Genomic DNA, 18,624 nt, shown 5'->3' on the forward strand with positions numbered 1-18,624 from the left:
CTCGAATGAATATGAACGTGAATCTATTTATTTCAACCCATACAAGTGCAAACATTTGTATTCAAAGGATAACCGGTGCAAAAGTCTTGGGTCACAATCAGATTCTTTTTTTTTTTTTTTTTTTTTTGTTCGGTTGAGCAACGGGAAAGTCACTCGCAGTGCACAGACCTGCACCGACGCCAAACTGTGAAGAAAAGTGAAAATAAATGTTGGAATGTCGGATTTGTGTTTGCGTCGCGCACTTCCGGGTTCACGCCCAGACGGGCGACGCCCAACTGCCGCTCTGCATCTGTGACGCTTCCATGCCTTCAAATTGCTTTTGTGTTTTTCGCGTAGTCCGTATTTCCAAATGACGACCGTGAAATATGTCATTAAAACAAAAAAGCTTGCGGTGGACATACTCATTGTAAATGGGGGGAAAAAAAAGAGCAAAACCTCACGGTTCGGACTGATGGCTGTGTTGTGTACAAAACGAATAATATATAATAAATGCTACGTGGCCCCAGGAGTTACTTAAATGTACACACCCAGGCCACTTCATTAGGAACATGAAAAACAGCGTTTGTGCCGTGACACAAATCGATGAGACTTTTTGTACGAGTCGTCACCTAACAATGTGTTAATTACCGTGATTGCGGTTTGCTGTGGCGGTTACAATTTTTCTTTAGGTACAAAATATTAGGAAGAATGCAACTGAAAGCCACGTCATCTTTGTGAAGACATTTTTTTGGACACAGCTCCTGGAAAGCGCAAGTGAGAAGAATTCCTTCCGTACCATAAGGAAGGGTCAGCCGGCAGTGTACGAAACTACATTTAGAAAGGAAACACACAACAGTAATTGCGCACCAAGAAATCAAGAAAAGGCATCAATACATCAAACATACCATATTTTCTTCAAACAAGTTAGTCAGCAGAGCAGACAACGCTACAATGTGAGGACAGCAGAACAACATGAGCGGTGAAAGTCGGAGGCCGCCCTTCAAAGTCGAGAGTTCATCGTGCGGCATTACGGTCGCCTCCGAGGAAACAACGATGACGACTTTGGGGTCTTTGTTGTTTGAGGGCTGGAAGTCATTAACTCTTGGGTTAAATACAAATAGGAATCGGGCTTTAATAAAATGTTCATTTTGCCGCTCGTCAACATGCATCGCTGTCGTGCCGACCAAAATGAGGATCAATCGGCAGCCGCGCCGGCGGAAACGAACTTCGCACCTGCTTAGGAAAGCGTGACCACGAGAAATGTTCAAATTTGTTACAGTAGTTTAAGTTTCCCGCGACCCTCGTGAGGGCAAGCGCTACGGAAAAGGGAAGAGTGGATAGTTTACACTTTTGTTGTGTACACTTCAGCTCTATTTAATTTTCAAGCACATTTGCATTTCATCTTTTAGAACTGTTTGTTTACAAACATTTCGGTACAATTTTATTTTCCTCAAGTGTAACAGATTTGAATTGAATCATACCTACACTACACTTAATTATTTTCCTATATTCAAGGGGAGCGTTACAGTGGCTTTAAAAAAACTATCAAATCCACCTTTAAGGACTAAAACCTCTGCCTTGTTTTCTGATGAACATGTGGGTCTACTGTGCTACTGTATTTTAAAGTTGGTCATGATGGCGGAACTTGGAGAGCCAAGTATTTTTTGGAGAACCACTGGCCTAGACATACATGTACCAGAATGCTTTATCACTCAGAATGTTGTGTAAAACAACCCCAGTCTGCGTATCGTGGATGTTTTTCACAAGTTTTCATTTATTATAGCTACTCAAATTCAACAATAAAAAAATCAATAATCAATACAATTGCCCAAAAAAGAGGCCCCCAAAATAACATTTTGCCTGGGGCTCCATGGACGCGTTGGACCGGTTCTCATTGGTCGTAATGTGGTGCGCGAGCTCCACGCAAGCCTAAATCACGATTCAATGTAATGCCAACGTGTAAACACTAGAGCGCGCTGTTACGCACATCCCCCCCGGTGGCCTTTTTTATGCTGTCCCAAGGTGCTAATGTCTTTGGAATGATTTACAGCCAGTGTTCAACACTCCTTGCAATACAGCCCAGTCCTAACTTGCTGTCTTTCTTCTCGAAAGAAAGAATCTCAGTATCGCTTCCCTCGTTTTCCAAACATTTCCCCCAAGCGGAACAGTTCAGTTTGGCACGCCGAGCTACGGTTCCGCTTGTTAACGCCTGATCAGGCTTCCATTTCCATTTTAGACCACATTTTATGGAGGCCAGGGACGGGCAAAATCTTGTACTTGAGGGCCACATTACATTTTTTTTATTTTATTTATTTTTTTTAGTTTATATGGGCCAGGACACTTATAAATGCGGTCAAAATTATTATTATTTTTTTTTTTTTAAAGTTAAATAGCTTATTTTAATTATACAATAATGAGTTGTTTTAATGCTATTATTTATCATGAATTGAATTCTAATTAACCAACTAGTTATTTAACATTATATATATATATATATATATACACACACACAGTGTATATCCTCAAAGCATTTTCTGTCATTAGGGTTGCAGGTGCGCCGGAGCCTAAAGTCGCCGATTTCGGGCGAGCCGGGGTACACGCCGGCCTGACCGCCGGCTAATCGCAGCAATATACTGCACAGCATTTACAGTGAATCGCCTACATAATGACACAAAATACATTCAATAATCAATACATTTTAAGCAAGCAATTTTAGGGGAAAATAACATGCGTTAAATGCGTACCGAAATGCACCGAAGCGGACCCTCTGTCTCGGTGACACGGACGCTCATCTTCACAACATTCTCGTGCGCTAAGCCGCACGTAAGCGCCCTCTCCTCTGCGGCGCCGACGCCGCCTCATCTGCGGGAGCTTCTGGCGCTCCTCGAGCGAGCGTTCCTCAGAGCCCGGAAGGTGGCGACGGCCGTCTTGGCCCAGAAGTCCACTTCTGCGTAGACGCGGAACACCCACAGCTTCAGCTCAAAAACGCTCGGGTCGTCCGGCTGCGGATGAGAGGCACCGAGCGCGTCACAATCTTTTCAACGCTTCACACTGGGCGAAGCAGCAAAGTAAAAATACTTCATTACTGGACTGAAGTAACATTTTCAGGTATCTGTACTTGAGTATTCGCTTTTCAGACAACTTTTTAGGTCTACTCCCTACATTGAAAAACAGATATCTGTAACATTCTCCTCCTTACTTTGTCAAAGTAGGCTTGGTATTTCACTTTTGTTAACCTCCGCGGATGACAACATGACAGAAAAAAAGATCTGGATTGATCGAGATCTTGTGGACTCATAAGGCGAGAAACCATCGACGGCAGCGACACGGAAGAACGACAACCTGGGAGCATTAACGACGACAACGTGCCAGATTTGGAGAAGAGAGATATTCCCAATCCGTGGTGGTTCGTGCCACGTGCAAAAAGTATCCCTCTAATCTGGGGGGGGGGAAAAAAACACAGGGCTGTATTTTGTAGATGGCGCATCTGCGGACCGGCGTAAATGCTGGCGCATCCTGGCGCAAGGCTCGCTGTGCGGGTTTTGCCACGTTGGAAGAGCGGTCTGCGACGAGCCGGACGAGGGCTTGACATGCGCCCGGCGGAGTGACAATTTGGTGGCAGAAAGTCCATCTAAGCTCACCTGCTCACACCACGACTAAATCTCGGCGCGAGAGGATTTTGGTGAATTTGATTGGGACGCAGGCCGACGGGTTCTGAGCTCCGCGGACGTGTGCTGGATGTCAGGCGCATTTCATACATAAATATGCGAACAGCGGGCATCAAACCCTCCAAATCATTGTCGAAATCAATTCATTATTATACACGAGGTCCCCAGGTAGCCGCTCGCGTTGTCTGTTGGCACATGGGCCAAGAGCAGTGCCAATGCCAGTCAGCGCCAGTCACGCACGGATCGCTGCCATGACGCAGCGTCACATTTGTGGCACATGTAAGGTTCACGAGAGGAGCCGCTTTGATTGGTAGCAAACGAAGTCGGCCGTAGACACGCCCGCTGTCGGATCCGCTGTTCTACGAAATTACCAACTCCGGTCTAACTGGCGCGCAGTTGCGCCACCTGCCGCGCCCGATTGAAATGCAGAAGCTGGCCTTAAGCAAAACTGTGTCTCGTGACTTCTTTTTATTTTGTGCATTATAAAAGTTAAAAACAGAGGGAAACTGTTTTGTGTGCAGAGGAGTTTTTGAAAAATCATTTTGCCAAGTTATCAAAATGCGGATGGTATTTACTGTGATGCTCAGTAAAAAAAAAATATATATTTACATTTCACATTTAAGTCTGTACTATTTTATTATTATTATTATTTGAACTTTGACTTAAGGCCAAGAACGACTGAATGAATGAGCAATTTTTTGGAAGTACCTCCGAGCTGTCGCTCGAAGTCGGAGTGGGCGCCGCCGGGCCGCCCGCCGCTTTGACCAGTTCTCCGGCGACGTTGACGAGAGACGAGAGCCTCTCCTTGACTGTTTTCCTCAGGGTCTCGTACTCCCCCGTCCCGCCGCCCATCTCCTCGTCCTCTTTGGCGACGGCGCTCTCCATCAGGCCCCGGCACCGCAGCAGGGCGGCGTGCAAGCGCCGCAGCTTGTCGGCGGCGTCCGGCCGGGCGGAAGGAGGCGCGACGGACACCAAACGACCGTCGCCCGCTATGACGTCGGCAGTGAGGCGCTCCCGCTTTCTCTTTATCGGGAAGAATTACAATTTAGAAAAAAGCAAAAGAAAACAGTGCTCGCGCTGAGGAATGCTTTGCCGCCAGATAGGACGGTAGCTCGGCGCCAAGTGGAGACGTTCGCTGAGCGAAGCACAGCGGCGGTCATCGCGGCTTTCACATGAAATTGCTTGACCGGATCCAAGCTAGGTCTTTCTCTGTAGGGGAACCCTCCGGAAGGGAAATCGGAGCATGTGGCTACGATGACGGTTTGCACGGCCGTCTTACACTTCTTAAGTTCTGGGTTCGAATCTCAGCTTCCTTCCCGTGTGGCGTTTGCGTGCCACATTCCCTCGCTTACAAGACGTTGAGGGCCGAGGACGAGTTCATTTGAAAGACAAAAGAATGCGCGGATGGCGGAAGACGGCTTCCTGCCCAGGCATCGGGGAAGAAAGCACACCCACATCTCTTGACCAAAACTCAGTTATCTCGCCGTAGCACGCGTCCTCGTCACGGCTCCTTCCGGCTACTCGCGCAATCGTTCGAGACGGCGCTAGTAGCGGCTCCGGCTCACCCGAACTTTAAACATCGAGACTCGTCGCGTAAGAGGGGCCACTTTACCACCCCGAAGCGGCCGAGTGCGCCTTTTAGCGAGACCCAGATATACCGTACGTACCAACGGCACATTCAAATGGACGTTATTCCAGTTGTGCAATTCCAAAAGGGAATAGTAGATTCACTACACACAACAGTGGAATATTTTTTGTTGTATTTGGAGGAGTACAGTGCAAACCCAATGAAAACACGCAAGTCACCATCTCAAGAAATTGGAATATTACATAAGAAACAATCCAAATGACTTTGGAATACATCAATTCAATAGGAAACGACAATTTGAAAAGTATTTTATGAATTTGTATGTTATACATTTCCCTTTTTGAACGGAAAAGCATTGAACCGCCGAAAAACTCTTGAAATGTGTCGCGCCGTCCCTGTATAAAACTCTCTCTCACCGAGTATTTACGGCCTTTGCGTATGTGGCCGACTGGCAGAGGAATACGCCCTTCACACACTCGACCCAACAACGGTTCGTTAAAAAAAAAATTAAAAAAATGAAGTGTGCAGCCGAGAAGGGCAAAATCGTCACCATCCCGACGACCTCGACCTAACTATCGTGATCTATCGGCCAATGTAAATGACCTCTACCGCTCGTCCCGGTGAGGGTCAGGGCCGAGCTGGACCCGATCCCGGCGGACGTCGCTCGAGACGGGGTACGCCCAACTGGTCGCCGCTCAAACGCAATAATCGTCATTTAGGCGGGTGACAAACTCTAAGAGATTTAAAGCCACTCTTCCACAAGTGACGGCGCAAAATCTCAATGTTGACACTAAGCACACAATCCCACAAATCAAATAGGATCTCTCGCACTACAGAAAACAAGCGGCGGATTACGAGACGACACGGTGCGATCACAAAACCGAAATATATCAAACCCATGTTTATGCAGACAATTTCGAGTGTTCGATTAACCTAACGTGCAAAGTTTGGAAATGCGGGAGGAATACTGACGAAAACGCTAACCGCACACGGGAAGGCCAGCGCCGAGATTCGAACCCGAACCTGACAACTGCGAGGCGGCGGCTGTGCTGACTTGAAATGTGAGAATATACGAAGGATAACTTGAGCCCGTTTGGGCAAGACCGGCGCACGGCAACTAAGTCGGACCCCCCCGAGATCAATGCGCCGGCAACAGAGCCTGGACTCTGGATTTCTTGGTCTTGTACAGACCCTTTCTTGGGGTTTTGGTTGACTTTTGGGCGGGGGGTTGGTCATGAGGAAGAACTTAAGACTTCACACTCTGTTTTTGCAAATTGTCAGTTATTTTGATATATGCAATCTAATGTTTTTTAAGCCCAAAATAATGAACACTTCAAACTGGTTGATTTGCGACTTTCAGTAGACCTAAATGATGTTCTGCATGCCGCTTGGAACGTGCAGGCAGCGCTTGTCTGTTTATTTGTCAGAGTCTTTCAAATGGCTCAAGTGGCTGACCATTCGTGAGTTGGACTGGCACAACAACCCCCAAAGCCCCCCAAAGCCAAATGGCGCTGAAGGTGGCGTGGGCTTTGCTCCGGACAACGCAAAAAATGTTGAGTGGCACACAAACACTCGTGGAAAATGTGCTCCTTTTCCAAGTGCTCCATCAAACACGCAGACAGAGTGGAAAAGGTGAGCCGTACTCACATAAAGTTCCAGTAGGTTGGCGCTCTCCACGCGCAGGAGTTCGGCTACGGCCGCCGCTCGGGCCGCCGCCGCTCGGGCCGCGGTGCCGCCGGTCCCGCCCGGATCTCGCCGCTCCGCCATCCGACCTCCTCGCCGCGAGAGCTCGTCGTCTTCCCCGTGCGAGAAAAGGTTTCGTGGGCGTGGCTCGGTGTCGGCCATCTCCCCGCCCACTCCCCCAGGAACGCGGAGGAATTTGGGGGTGAGTCACCGGGAGACGCGTCTTCATTTCTTACGCGCTCCCTATTGGCTACATTTGACCCTAATAAAACAACTCGAAATTGTGGAAGCCAGTTCGTAATATGGATCAAAGCGTACATGATTAATTCCATTCTAAGATTATGATTTTATGCACTCTATTACACACACATCGTGATAATCGGGTCCAACTCGAGCACTTCCTCCCTTCCGATCAAAGTTAGCGAAGGCCATCTTGTCGGATGTCTCCAAAACATCAGCCCGTAAGCGGAAGAAGGTGGCCGAATGGATCGTTATCACAATGCGGGCTGTGTTGAGAGCAAATGACTAAAGCAGCTGAAGGCTCGCATGCGCCAAGCGGAAACAGGAGAAGCGCCTCCGTGCTCTTATCTCAAGTGGGCTCGACTATTGTAACGGTCTTCTGACTGGACTCTGCCAAAAGAGCATTAAACGGCCGCAGCTCATTCAGAACGCCGCGGCTCGGGTTCTGACCACAACAAGGACGTCAGAGCGTATTACTCCAATTGGAAAGTCTGGACACCGGCTCCCAGTCAGCTTTAGAATAGACTTTGAAGTTCCGCTGCTGGTCTATAAATCACGAAACGGTTCAGGTCCCGAATACATGAAGGAAATGCTAACGGAATATAAATCCAGTCAAATAGTGGAACAAACACGGTGAAGCGGCATTTCACTGTTCAGACCAGGCTAAAAACTATCCATTTTTTTTATCATGCTTACGATTGCTGATTTTAGGGTGTGCCCATTTCTGAAATGGGTTTCGCTTGCACTATTTGACTTTTTTAAAATTTTATTTATTTTGTTTAACTATTTAAGCTTTTGATTCTCTGTACTTCGTTTTGTTCTTGTTGTCTTTTTTGCTCTTGGTTTTGAAATGCTTTTAATGCCGTCAAGCACATTGAAATGCGCCATAGGAATAAACTCGCCTTGACGCCTGCGCAGTGGCGCTGTCACACGAGGGTGCAATACCAGCCTCGCACTGTAGATGTCAGTCGGGGCGCGTGGAATCGTAAACCGCAGTAGGACAAGAAATGAGCAGCTAAGCTAACAGCAGCCTAGCATGTCCCATTGAACGAGGAAATGGCGGCGACGATGACTGCCGTTTAGCAGCCCCCTTTCTCGGTCGGGCAATATTGCTCGTGTCAAAGTTGCTATTGATAGGTCACGCACACAACGGAGATACGACATGAACGCTCTTGTCGGATACAGCGGCTCGTCGGACTCGGACAGTGACGAAGACTCACCTGAGAAAGCCCAACGCGGCCGTGGAGGGTACGTCCACTCATTCCCAATGTATGGCTCTCGTTTAGATGAAGTTTAGTCGATGCTAGCTTTCAAATGGCACGGGTGCACAGCACCTCTCGTGGTGGATCACTTCCGTGAATGTGGCTTTTCTTTGACCGCCTGGAAATAGAGCGGATGTCGCCGATTGGGCCCCGCCGGACAGGAAGACCCCGAACTTCATGCTGGAAAGCGGTTCGACTACCAGCGAGTCTGATGGATCCGACCGCGGCGACCGGGAGCCTGGCTCCTCAGTCCGTGGAAGCGGAAGCCAGCCCGGCCCGCCTTCGGCCTCCTCAGCGACCAGTCCTCGCAAACTGCCCCCTCCGAGTCTGCACGGCCGCTCGGAAAGCAGCGTGTTCGCCAACCCGTTCAAAGCTCAGGCCGAGCAGAAGCTCAGCGCCTTGCAGCAACACGTGCCCCTCACGATGCAGGCCAGGCCGTCTCACATCGGCGGCAAGAGGATGTGCCTCTCCTACAGGAAGAGTGGAAGATGTCGATTTGGGATCAAGTGCAAGTTTGCGCACGACAGCGATCTTCAGACCGCGGTTGCTCCCAATGACTCTCGCGCAACTTCCAGCGACGAAGCGCAAGTTGGCCCCCGGGAGCCCCCGCGGGACGAGCCGGAAGGCCGGCGGGTGAAGAAGCGGCGTGTGGGCGTGAGCGACGCGCTGATCCCTCCCAAGAAGGCCATGAAGCAGTACACCATGCTGAGGAGCAAAGGACACCACAACATGTACTGATGGAAAGATTCATCCATTAAACAAAGACAAAAGTCCCACTCATCTGGGCTACCAATAAACAACGAGTGTGTTGTTAAGACATTTATTCACATCCTCGAAATGAAAAGTCGGCATATCTGCGCAAACGGCGTCCTTAACCACAAAGCCTGCAGCACATTTCCCCCTAAAAGCCCAAACTGTAAACAACTCATTCATTATCTGTACAGGTTATGACTTCTGCTAAATGCCACAAACAATGCATGATGGATTCATTAACTTATTGAATACAAGAACATTACATATAAACACATTGGTTTTCACCCTGACAGTAGACTTTTTGTTATAGACCAAACAAGATGTTTAACAATTAACAGAAAAGTTCATCTAAAACACAAACACGTTAAGTGGCAGCCCTATTGTCAATAGTCATATATAGTGTGGACTTATAAATAAACAAAGATGGTTGCTAGAACTCTACAGTGTGTTCTGGGTGTAATTGAGTTTTCAAGTTTGTATACAAGACTGGACATTAAATGTTGTGCATACTTCGTAGTGCCTATTAACAGTAAGAGCTTTACAACAATCAACCAGCAAACTCACATAAAAAGCGTTTACAGGAATACTATGTACAAAGTTACGCACGCACGTATGGTTCCCTGATAAGCTATTCTGGAAAAGCTAACATATGACCGAGAGATCCTACGTTAACCTTCGAACTTCGCATGACACTTTTGGTGTAGGTGACATCACGTCGGCCGGTCTCAAATGACGGTCCGCTACGCGTCTCCCTCGGTGCTGTTGGATAGGGCGTCCCCTCCGCTGATTTGCTCCCAGGCCGCGCCGCCCGCCCCTTCTGTCGGAATCGGACGGAAGGAGTTCGCCGGTGGAGAGGAGGGAGCAGTCGCGGGATTGTCCGGGCAGAAGGTTTCGCTGTTGGACGCCTCCTGGGGCTGGGGCGGAGACAGGAGCGGGGGGCCGGAGTCGGTGGTCTGCGGGGGGGTCTGGGACTGGCTGACTGGCTGGAAGCTCATTTGGAGGATCTGCCCTTGGCTCTCCCGCTGGGAGGAGTAGGACTGAAGAGGCCGGAGCCGGGATTGGCGCTGGGCCGACGGGGAATGCGTGCTAAATTGCGGCGGTTGTTGAATAAACTGGACGGGCATCTGGAGCTGGACTTGAGTCTGCAGCCGGTGGTCAGCGGGCGGCGGGGGGTCGACGGGGGAAAGGGCAATCGTCACCGGCACCTGCACGGTGTGGAGCGCCTGCTCTTGTCCCAGCAGAACCACCCGCTGACCGACTTGCGGGGTCACGTGACTCATCCGGGAGACCTGAGCCGCTCGCGAACCGACACGTCCTTCCCGGCCCGCCGGCTGAGCTTGGCCCTCGCGGCAGTCTCCGCCCCCGACCTCCGCTCGCACCGGTTCGGCCGGCGGCTCTGGCGAGGTCGCGGGGGTCGTGATGAGGGCGCCGGCGTTGGCTGCGAGCGCCTCTGCTATGAGCACCTCTGGGTGACTCTTGGCTTTATGGGCCACCACGCAGTCCTTCTTCTCAAACTTTTTGCCACAAATGGAGCAGGAAAACTGATAGCTGGCGTCGGCGTCGTGCTTCTTCATGTGCCAGTTGAGGGATGCCTTCTGGCGACAGGTGAAGCCACAGATCTCGCACCTATTAGCACATGTTCAAATTCACACATTTCAGGAACCTGTCGGTGTTATAGAAAAGTCCATGCAAACTGCGAAAATGACGGCGGCACTAACTGGAGGGGCTTCTCTCCTGTGTGGATCATGCGGTGCACAGCCAGATTGTGGGAGCTCTTGAAGGCACGAGCACAGAACTCACAGATGTAGTCTCTCTGATCTAAAAGCCACAAACCACCAAACATGAATGGTAAGACAACAAAAAAAATCATCAGCCACACGGAGTACATTTTACATACAAACAAGTTACCTGTATGGTGTTTGGCATGACGAAGTAGCTGCTTCTGAAGTCGGAAAAGTCTTCCACAAGAAGGATGAGGGCACACGTACTTCTTTTTCAGCAAGTGCTGGTATTTGATATGGTGCTGGTGTGCCGAACATAGCAAACACAACAGTTGGAATGTTAGGCTAAATAGGTTCTCTACATTTCCACCTACGTAGAGGGTCCTTGCGATCCTACGGCGGCGGCATAACCTGTATCTGTACGCAAGTCTGAACCGACCGTCGTCGCTGCCACTAACCTTCACGAATGCAGTACTAAAGTCATAATTACAGCCAATAATTGTATGAAAAAGACTTTTAGCTCATAACTGAAACAATCATAAAAAAGCTGGAACTACTAATCATGTTTTCTGGTGCTGCGTGACCACACAGTGTTACGCCGCTGCGCCAACGAAATCATTGTGCACCATTCGCAACCTCGAAATGCTGTTCTGTCAAACTCAGGCCCTGGGGCCAAATTCGGCCCACGATGTCATTATATTTGGCCCGCAAGACCATATCAAATGTGCCCGCCAGTGTGTGTGTGTGTGTGTGTGTGTGTGTGTGTGTGTGTGTGTGTGTGTGTGTGTGTGTGTGTGTGTGTGTGTGTGTGTGTGTGTATATATATATATATATATATATATATATATATATATATATATATATATATATATATATATATATATATATATATATATGTGTGTGTGTGTGTGTGTGTGTGTGTGTGTGGGTGGAGTTTGCATGTTCTCCCCGCGCGGTTTTTCTCCGGGCTCTCCGATTTCCTCCCACATCACAAAAGCATGCATGATAGGTTAATTGACATTGTTGTCGGTTCCACACCGCCGACATGTTTTAAATTTATTTATTTATTTATTTATTTTTTTAAATAACTTTATTGGCTGTCAGATATTTCCAATACTACGTCAAAAGACACGCGACAAGGCAAAAAATAAACTAGCTTTTGGATTCAAATATCCTGTGGGCGATGGCGACGCGGAGTAAATGTCTTTTGCGGAGCCGATCAATGATCGGCGAATGATGACAAAGCCGATCAGCCAATCAGCATAAAATGCTAAATATTGGCCGATACCGAACAGCCCGATACAATCGTTGTAAAGTCTAATTTCTAATGTGCAAAAAGTGCAGACTTGCTGGTTTGATATTTTTGGTCTTAAAAATACAACTGTATTCAAATTGAGCAAAATCAGGATAAAACTGATTTGTCACTATTATGATGATATTACATTTTCATAGTGTTTCATCTCTTTGCCCAATCTAAAGTGTGACATGATAAACAAATCAACAGTAGTGAAAAGAAGAACGTCAGATTGCATTTACCTGCAGGTAGCGAGGGTGAGCCAGGACGGTGCCACAGCCTTCCATTTCGCATCGGACGTATTGTACGGGGGGCTTCTTTCTGGATGGGGAAAGCCATCAACGCCACCAGGGCTATCTCAAACTTGAACTGATATTTCTGCACGTGCCAAGTCAAACTAATAAAGTACAAGTACAACCTTTGTAACGACCACCATGCCATACCTTCTTTTTGGCAGCCGCGGGGTTTTATCATCTTTTTTCCGTCGACCCCTCCTAACAGAGGAAGAACAAAGTTAGGAAATGCCATTTCCAAGAAGGAATGCAGTTTAATGAGCTACTCTGTCTGCATCTTACTTCCTCGGGCCGTCAGGGTCGTCCGCCAAGTCGTCTTCTCGCTTCACTTCCATCTCTGGACTCCCCAAGTTGTCTGAGCCCTCCATTTTGATCTCTTCCACCTCCTCTTTCTTGGGTGCCTTCTCTTTTTCTCTCTTGTCCTTCTGTCTCAGAGGAAGCCGTCGCTTCGGCTTGGGTGCGTCCCTGCAACAGAAACGAGACACTGTACGTTATGGGACAAAGTCAACGCTGAACACAAGTACAGCCGTCACGCCGTGTTCCAACACATACAAAAATCTTTCCGCCTTGGGGTCGTAGCTCTGGTCATTTAAATCGTCTCTGAAAGGAACATCTTCATCACTGCTGATGACCTCTTCCTCGTCTGCTTCACTAAAAAAAAAAACAAAAAAAAAAAAACAGGCGTCGTTAAGACAAAAAGGATATTACGCTTTGGGTAAAAAGTCGAGTCAAGTGTACCCCTGAGGCTGCGAGGCCGAGGCTGTGTTCAAGTCACTTGGGTCACCCTGAAATTGAGGGTCCCGCTTATCCACACATTGACTCCGAACAGCTTCACGCTTCTCTTCTCCATTTCTACAAAGAAGGGAGGCAACGCAACAGTTCAATCACCAGATGCTGTATGTCGTGTCGCCTCTAGCCATAAATTATCATCCCACAACACAAGCGCACAATCGAATGAGATCCAACACAACAACTGTGCCTTTCAAAAGTTTGCGGTTGTACGTCACAGCGGGGTACGCTTGCGTCGCATAGTAACGACAGCGGTCCCTAAACTTGGGACCATTTCTAAATAAATGCAACTAACGATTACTTTAATAATCGATTACTCGTCAAATATCATAAATATTACTCACACTGTAAATCTGATCTCATTTAAAGGAGCAGAATAAACTTACATGTCATACTTTTCTTGAATGTTTGCCTCTCCTGAAGCAGCTAAGAAACAAGAAGGCAGCAGTAAATACAACTTCAAATCCTTTGTCTTTAATCAACATTCATTCTTTTTCCCCCAGCGATAAATCTGTTTGTTGAGTCTGTCAACGACCGTGTCATATTTGGAGCAGCGGCTCCAGTTGAACGGCGGTAAGGCGGCCTCGTCATTACTTGCCGTCAACAGGTCGCTCGCCGGCTTGATTCTCGATTCCGAGCTCCGTTTTGCACAGCGGCTTGGCAGAGCAGCGGGCGGCCCTGCCAGATGGCGGCTTGGCTGCGCTCTGGGCTGGAGAGAGCCAGGAAAGAGGAGCTGGGGTGGAGGGGGACGCGGTCAACATTATTATTATTATTATTATTATGACTGTCGCGTCACAGTTTGCCATATACACTGTACACTGACAAAAAGTTGAGGACCCCCGCATACTCACTGTGATCCCCCCACCCCATTTCTTCCCATTATATATTTTTTTGGGGGTGGAACCAACCCCCAAAACGCTTCTTGGTAGTTTATCCCCAGTTATTCAAGAAGTCCTTTTTGCCTAACTTGCTGTTCTCCAACAAGGAGCTTGAAGGGGAAAATTCACAGCAGGTGTCTGATCCATGAAAGGACCAAAACGTTTCCTGCTTCAATTCCAATTGGCATTGAAATGTTCCTCTTCATCATGCTGTTCCCATTTTGACATCATGAGACCCCGATGACAGCTCACAATTGATCAAGACTACCTCAGCCCCTGTGAGGCTTTGGACAGGATCTTCTCAGAGGGGAGTGGCCACCGAGGTTAGAGAGTCACATACTCCTTCAGAATCACTCCCTAGCCACAAAATAGTGAGTGGCCTATGTTGCGGATTCATAATTCTGTAGTGCTATTTGAATGTGTAGTGACTGTGAGTATAGGTTATCCCCCACACGGTGTATCTGTAAAATATGTCATTATTATTACAGTCTGGCCAATACCAGATAACTAGCAACCCTTTATGGCTCAGTGACTGTTTTTTTTTTTGTCAATGTCTTTCTGTCTCCAAAGTATACTCTGTCCATTGACTGTCTGTTGTCGTACTAGAGCGGCTCTAACTACCGGAAACAAATTCCTTGTGTGTTTTTGGGACGTACTTGGCAAATAAAGATGATTCTGATGCCGATATGTTCTTTCTTTCTCATGAAACAGTAAATGCTGCGGAGTGTTTGAGTCATGATGTAATTGCGCAGGCTGTCCACTAGATGGAGCCGAATTCCATTCAAGCCAATAAGCAATGACGTGTTGTCCCAGTTATCGCGTGGCCATTATTTGCAACAGCAAAAGCGAATAACCGGATGTTGCGGAAACTCCTGAGCGTGATATTGCTTTTACAACAAAATCTTCTGTTTCTCACCATCAGCAACAAGTGCAGATGGAGAACAGCATACCAAATGTTCTTAAATGCACCACGTGCAACAGAAGACTATTTGGGGTCAACTTGAGCGTTTGCGTGACTGAGGACACACATTTCTTGACGGGAAACCTTTTAAAAACGAATAAGAAAGTTTAAGATCAACTCTCTCGCTCTCTGTACATGATCGATTTCAAATGCAAGCAAGTCTGTCAAAGACGTGAGAAAAGCGTCTCGGGTTTTTATTTTGAAGTCTTCAAATAATGGAGTAGAGGAAATGTGATTTAAGGTTAAAGGGCATCTTGCATAAATAATATTTTGCCAGTAACATTACGCATTATATCGTTTACATACTGCATACACGTATTGCCTAAATCTAAAAATAAATTCATCACTTAATGATCTTTTACATGTTTTTTTAATTGAGTTTTCCTCTCTGTTAAATACTAAAGGACAAAGTAGTGGAAAACAGTCAAATTTATTTCCTGTAATTCATACCTCTCTTGTTGTAAGCGTTAATGGACCAAAAAAAGAATGTTATTTTCGTTGTCATTTAAATGAATTGGCCAATTAATTGGCTATCGGAATTTTTTTCTGCCAAATATTGGAATCAGCATCAGGCCCCCAAAAATAAATATCAGCTAGTTATTATAATATATGTATTAGTTCAATGTGTAAAGCAGAAGGTGCACCAGCTGATGGTAATCTGGTACATTGCAGTGACATAATTAACGATGCACCCGAGTAGTGTTGGTAAGCTATTTCCATTTGCCAGATGAGTGAATGATGCAGTCCGCTATATCAAAATCCCATTCTATAAAGCCAGTAGGGGAGGAGCGAATGATTCCAAACACAGTGCCATCAGCAGGTTGCAACAGAGACACTGGAAGAGTCACAGAAAGTCGCAGAAGTGGCCGTCCTTGAAAAAGTGAATCAAATGGCGGTTGTGAATTTTGCCCGTAGTTAGTCCTGAAACTGACCACTGCGACACCAGCATTGGACAGTTTACAGAAGGTCAAATTAAGTTCACCTGTGAAGGTTATCGCACATTAAGTTCATCAGTTTTCACCCTGTCCCTACACAGGGTTTGGCTATATGAAGCTCTATCTAAAATGGTGTAACCTTTACCATACATTCCTTAAAATATAATAGAATTATGGTGGATGACTGGTTAGTACATCTGCCTCACAGTTCTGAGGACCGGGGTTCAAATCCTGTTCCCGCCTGCGTGGCTTTTTCTCCGGGCACTCCGGTTTCCTCCCACATCCCAAAAACATGCGCGCTAGGTTGATTGAGGACTCGAAATTGCCCGTAGGTGTGAACGGTTGTTTGTTTCCATGTGCCCTGCGATTGGCTGGCGACCGGTTCAGGGTGGACCCCGCCTCTCGCCCGAAGATTGCTGGGATGGGCTCCAGCACGCCCGCGACCCACGTGAGGAGAAGCGGAACGAAGGTGAATAATACAATTCATGATTTCTCATGATAGATACAAAACATTTGAAATTCTGTCTGTCCCTTAAAGTTGCTGCCATGAGCGCCACATTGACCATTTTCAGATCAAGCAAGTTTCTTCAAAATCGGATTCTCGGATTCCCTGTGTCATTTTGTCTTGTCACTCAAGCACATGCGACAAGGCAGAGAGAAGTCAGACATTTTGAGAACTGGAAGAGTAAGTTTTGTCCTCATTTGTACCCTTAAGTCACATAATATTTGTATTGCGTGTCATTACCAAACGACTTGTAGTGTTAATATGTGTCAAGATTTTCCTGTAAAAACTTGATCATGTAAAATATTGTACAGCACTAGCTAGCTGAAAAGACCATTTTAAGCTAACTCTACCAACATAGCACAGTTAGCTAAAAACTTTGAAACGTGATTAGCATCACATAGTGCAGTGTGGCGGGGACGACAGAAAGGGAAATCAAATAAACACCCATATACTGTATTTAGGATTTTAACCCACACAATTCTAGAATAGGCGGAGATCAACTGCCACCCAAAACAAGAAAGTAAAAAAAGCAAAAGGGGGGGGAAAAAGCGGACACTCGGTGCGTGTGCGAGTGGCGTGTCGCTGACTTGTCGCGAGTACCAAGCAGTGGAAATTGCAAACTTGTTTTGGTGACTTGAAAAGCATCCGATTACCTTCAGCATCCGCGGCGGCCGTCTTGGCTTCGTCAGCAGAGCTGCGCACAGGAGAACACGCTGTCACTTTCTTTTTGTTTACACACAAAGCATGCAATATGATGGATTCATCAAATGAAAAGTCAACGACAAGTGAGCCAGGTAAGTGGCGCCATGCAGAAGCTCAGGTCGCCTCGTTGACGTTAAACGTCGTCACCCCCCACCCCCGCCCCCAAAATAAAAATAAAAAAGTCCTAATTCAAGCAAACTTACTGTACGCCGTCGCCGGCTTCCGCTTTCCTCCGTCGGGAGTTGAGAAGTTTCCTCCTGCGCTCGTCTCGGTCCTCGTCACTTTTGTTGTCCTTGAGCCAGGCCGGGACGGCCCTAGTCGAGCGGTCCCGTAAAACCCTCCCGGAGCCGTTAACGGCGGAGTCGCCGGATGCGGTCCGGGTGGCCGGCCGCTCCCTGAGGCCTCTCCGCGGGGCGACGGCCGCACCGGGGGCCGAGGTCCGCTGCGCGGCCTTCCGCTCCGGCAGCTCGACGCCTTTGTTTCCATCCTCGTGTCGGTGGCCGCTCGGTTCCATGCCCGACAAGACGCTCGAGGCCGTCTTTAATTCCGCACGAGCACCGGATGGTTTACTTGGCAAACGAGGAATTGCGCACGTCGAGCAGGCGGCAGACATTTGGCTGTCGAGAGGCCTTCCTCCGACTGACGCGCATTTTCGGAAAATGCGCCAGGGTCGTCGCCAATTATACTCATCGATTTATTGATTCCAAAATGCAAACTTTTCTTCACGATCTAATCGGCAATAACCCGATAGAACCTTAAAGAAGCAGCCGCCGTTTTGGCGTTCTTAAAGCGGTAGTCGACCTACGTGCTTTAGCCGCCCCGCAGCGCGACCATTTTGTGCGTCTCCTTTAAGCCAAACAAACCGAGGGGGAGGGGCGGTGACGAGCGACGCCGCGTTTTTGCAGATGCACAAATCACCTGGATTCCGTCGGCCCGTTCAGCGGGAGCTCACAGCCTCATTGCAACGATTAGAAGATCAGCCAAAAACCGCAGCAACCGCGAGGCGGACAGCGCGTTGTGGGAATTGTAGTTCAACTTGTACTGACAGTTGTGTCCCGCCCCCCCGCTTTAAAAAAAAGAAGCAATTATTCTTTCACGGTTTATAGGAATGCTATCTTTAACAGTAATATATGGTATCAATACTGACCAAAGGCATATTAGATTAAAAAAAGATATATGCCTACATTGTAGTTCCCCAAAACATACTGTGTACTGTATAAACTATTGTATTTTGCCCCGCAATATTGTGTTGAATTCTCCTTTCAAATAACGTTTTTTTTTTTTTACATTACTACCGTGGAGCCAAAATGGCTGACAATGACAACCCGCATCAACCTGCGCCTTTCAACATCATTCTTACTACAGAATTAGCT

General features: G+C 47.5%; 3 protein-coding genes across 7 annotated transcripts; 1 reads left to right on the forward strand and 2 right to left on the reverse strand.

Moving 5' to 3' along the window:
- Positions 1-6: 6 nt before the first annotated feature.
- On the reverse strand, positions 7-8,555 carry cntf (ciliary neurotrophic factor). 3 transcript variants are annotated; one of them, XR_009788198.1, is made up of 5 exons: positions 8,379-8,555; positions 6,883-7,031; positions 4,356-4,670; positions 2,724-2,981; positions 7-807 (listed from the first exon to the last, which is right to left on the reverse strand). XR_009788198.1 is itself a non-coding variant. In XM_061771126.1 (4 exons), exons 2-4 carry the CDS (start codon positions 7,000-7,002, stop codon positions 2,838-2,840), a joined length of 579 nt encoding a protein of 192 aa, XP_061627110.1. In that variant the 5' UTR covers positions 7,003-7,031; positions 8,379-8,555; the 3' UTR covers positions 7-2,837. The 3 variants fall into 3 exon arrangements, 1 of the variants encoding a protein (XP_061627110.1); XR_009788197.1 differs by having other exon boundaries at positions 7-1,064; XM_061771126.1 differs by having other exon boundaries at positions 7-2,981.
- si:ch211-113e8.11 (uncharacterized) lies at positions 8,111-9,614 on the forward strand. 2 transcript variants are annotated; one of them, XM_061771123.1, is made up of 2 exons: positions 8,111-8,427; positions 8,549-9,614. In XM_061771123.1, the coding sequence occupies exons 1-2, from the start codon at positions 8,321-8,323 to the stop codon at positions 9,156-9,158; spliced, it is 717 nt and encodes a 238-aa protein (XP_061627107.1). In that variant the 5' UTR covers positions 8,111-8,320; the 3' UTR covers positions 9,159-9,614. The 2 variants fall into 2 exon arrangements, with proteins under 2 accessions (XP_061627107.1, XP_061627108.1); XM_061771124.1 differs by having other exon boundaries at positions 8,113-8,406.
- Positions 9,227-18,106, reverse strand: zfp91 (ZFP91 zinc finger protein, atypical E3 ubiquitin ligase). Of its 2 annotated transcripts, none has more exons than XM_061771122.1 (12): positions 17,455-18,106; positions 17,203-17,243; positions 13,869-14,003; positions 13,657-13,687; positions 13,220-13,333; positions 13,034-13,132; positions 12,764-12,946; positions 12,632-12,682; positions 12,431-12,509; positions 11,082-11,196; positions 10,892-10,991; positions 9,227-10,799 (listed from the first exon to the last, which is right to left on the reverse strand). In XM_061771122.1, exons 1-12 carry the CDS (start codon positions 17,862-17,864, stop codon positions 9,914-9,916), a joined length of 2,244 nt encoding a protein of 747 aa, XP_061627106.1. In that variant the 5' UTR covers positions 17,865-18,106; the 3' UTR covers positions 9,227-9,913. The 2 variants fall into 2 exon arrangements, with proteins under 2 accessions (XP_061627106.1, XP_061627105.1); XM_061771121.1 differs by having other exon boundaries at positions 13,657-13,696.
- Positions 18,107-18,624: the final 518 nt, after the last annotated feature.

Source organism: Phyllopteryx taeniolatus, chromosome 4 (assembly GCF_024500385.1).
Source record: "Phyllopteryx taeniolatus isolate TA_2022b chromosome 4, UOR_Ptae_1.2, whole genome shotgun sequence".
Taxonomy (NCBI): Eukaryota; Metazoa; Chordata; class Actinopteri; order Syngnathiformes; family Syngnathidae; genus Phyllopteryx; species Phyllopteryx taeniolatus.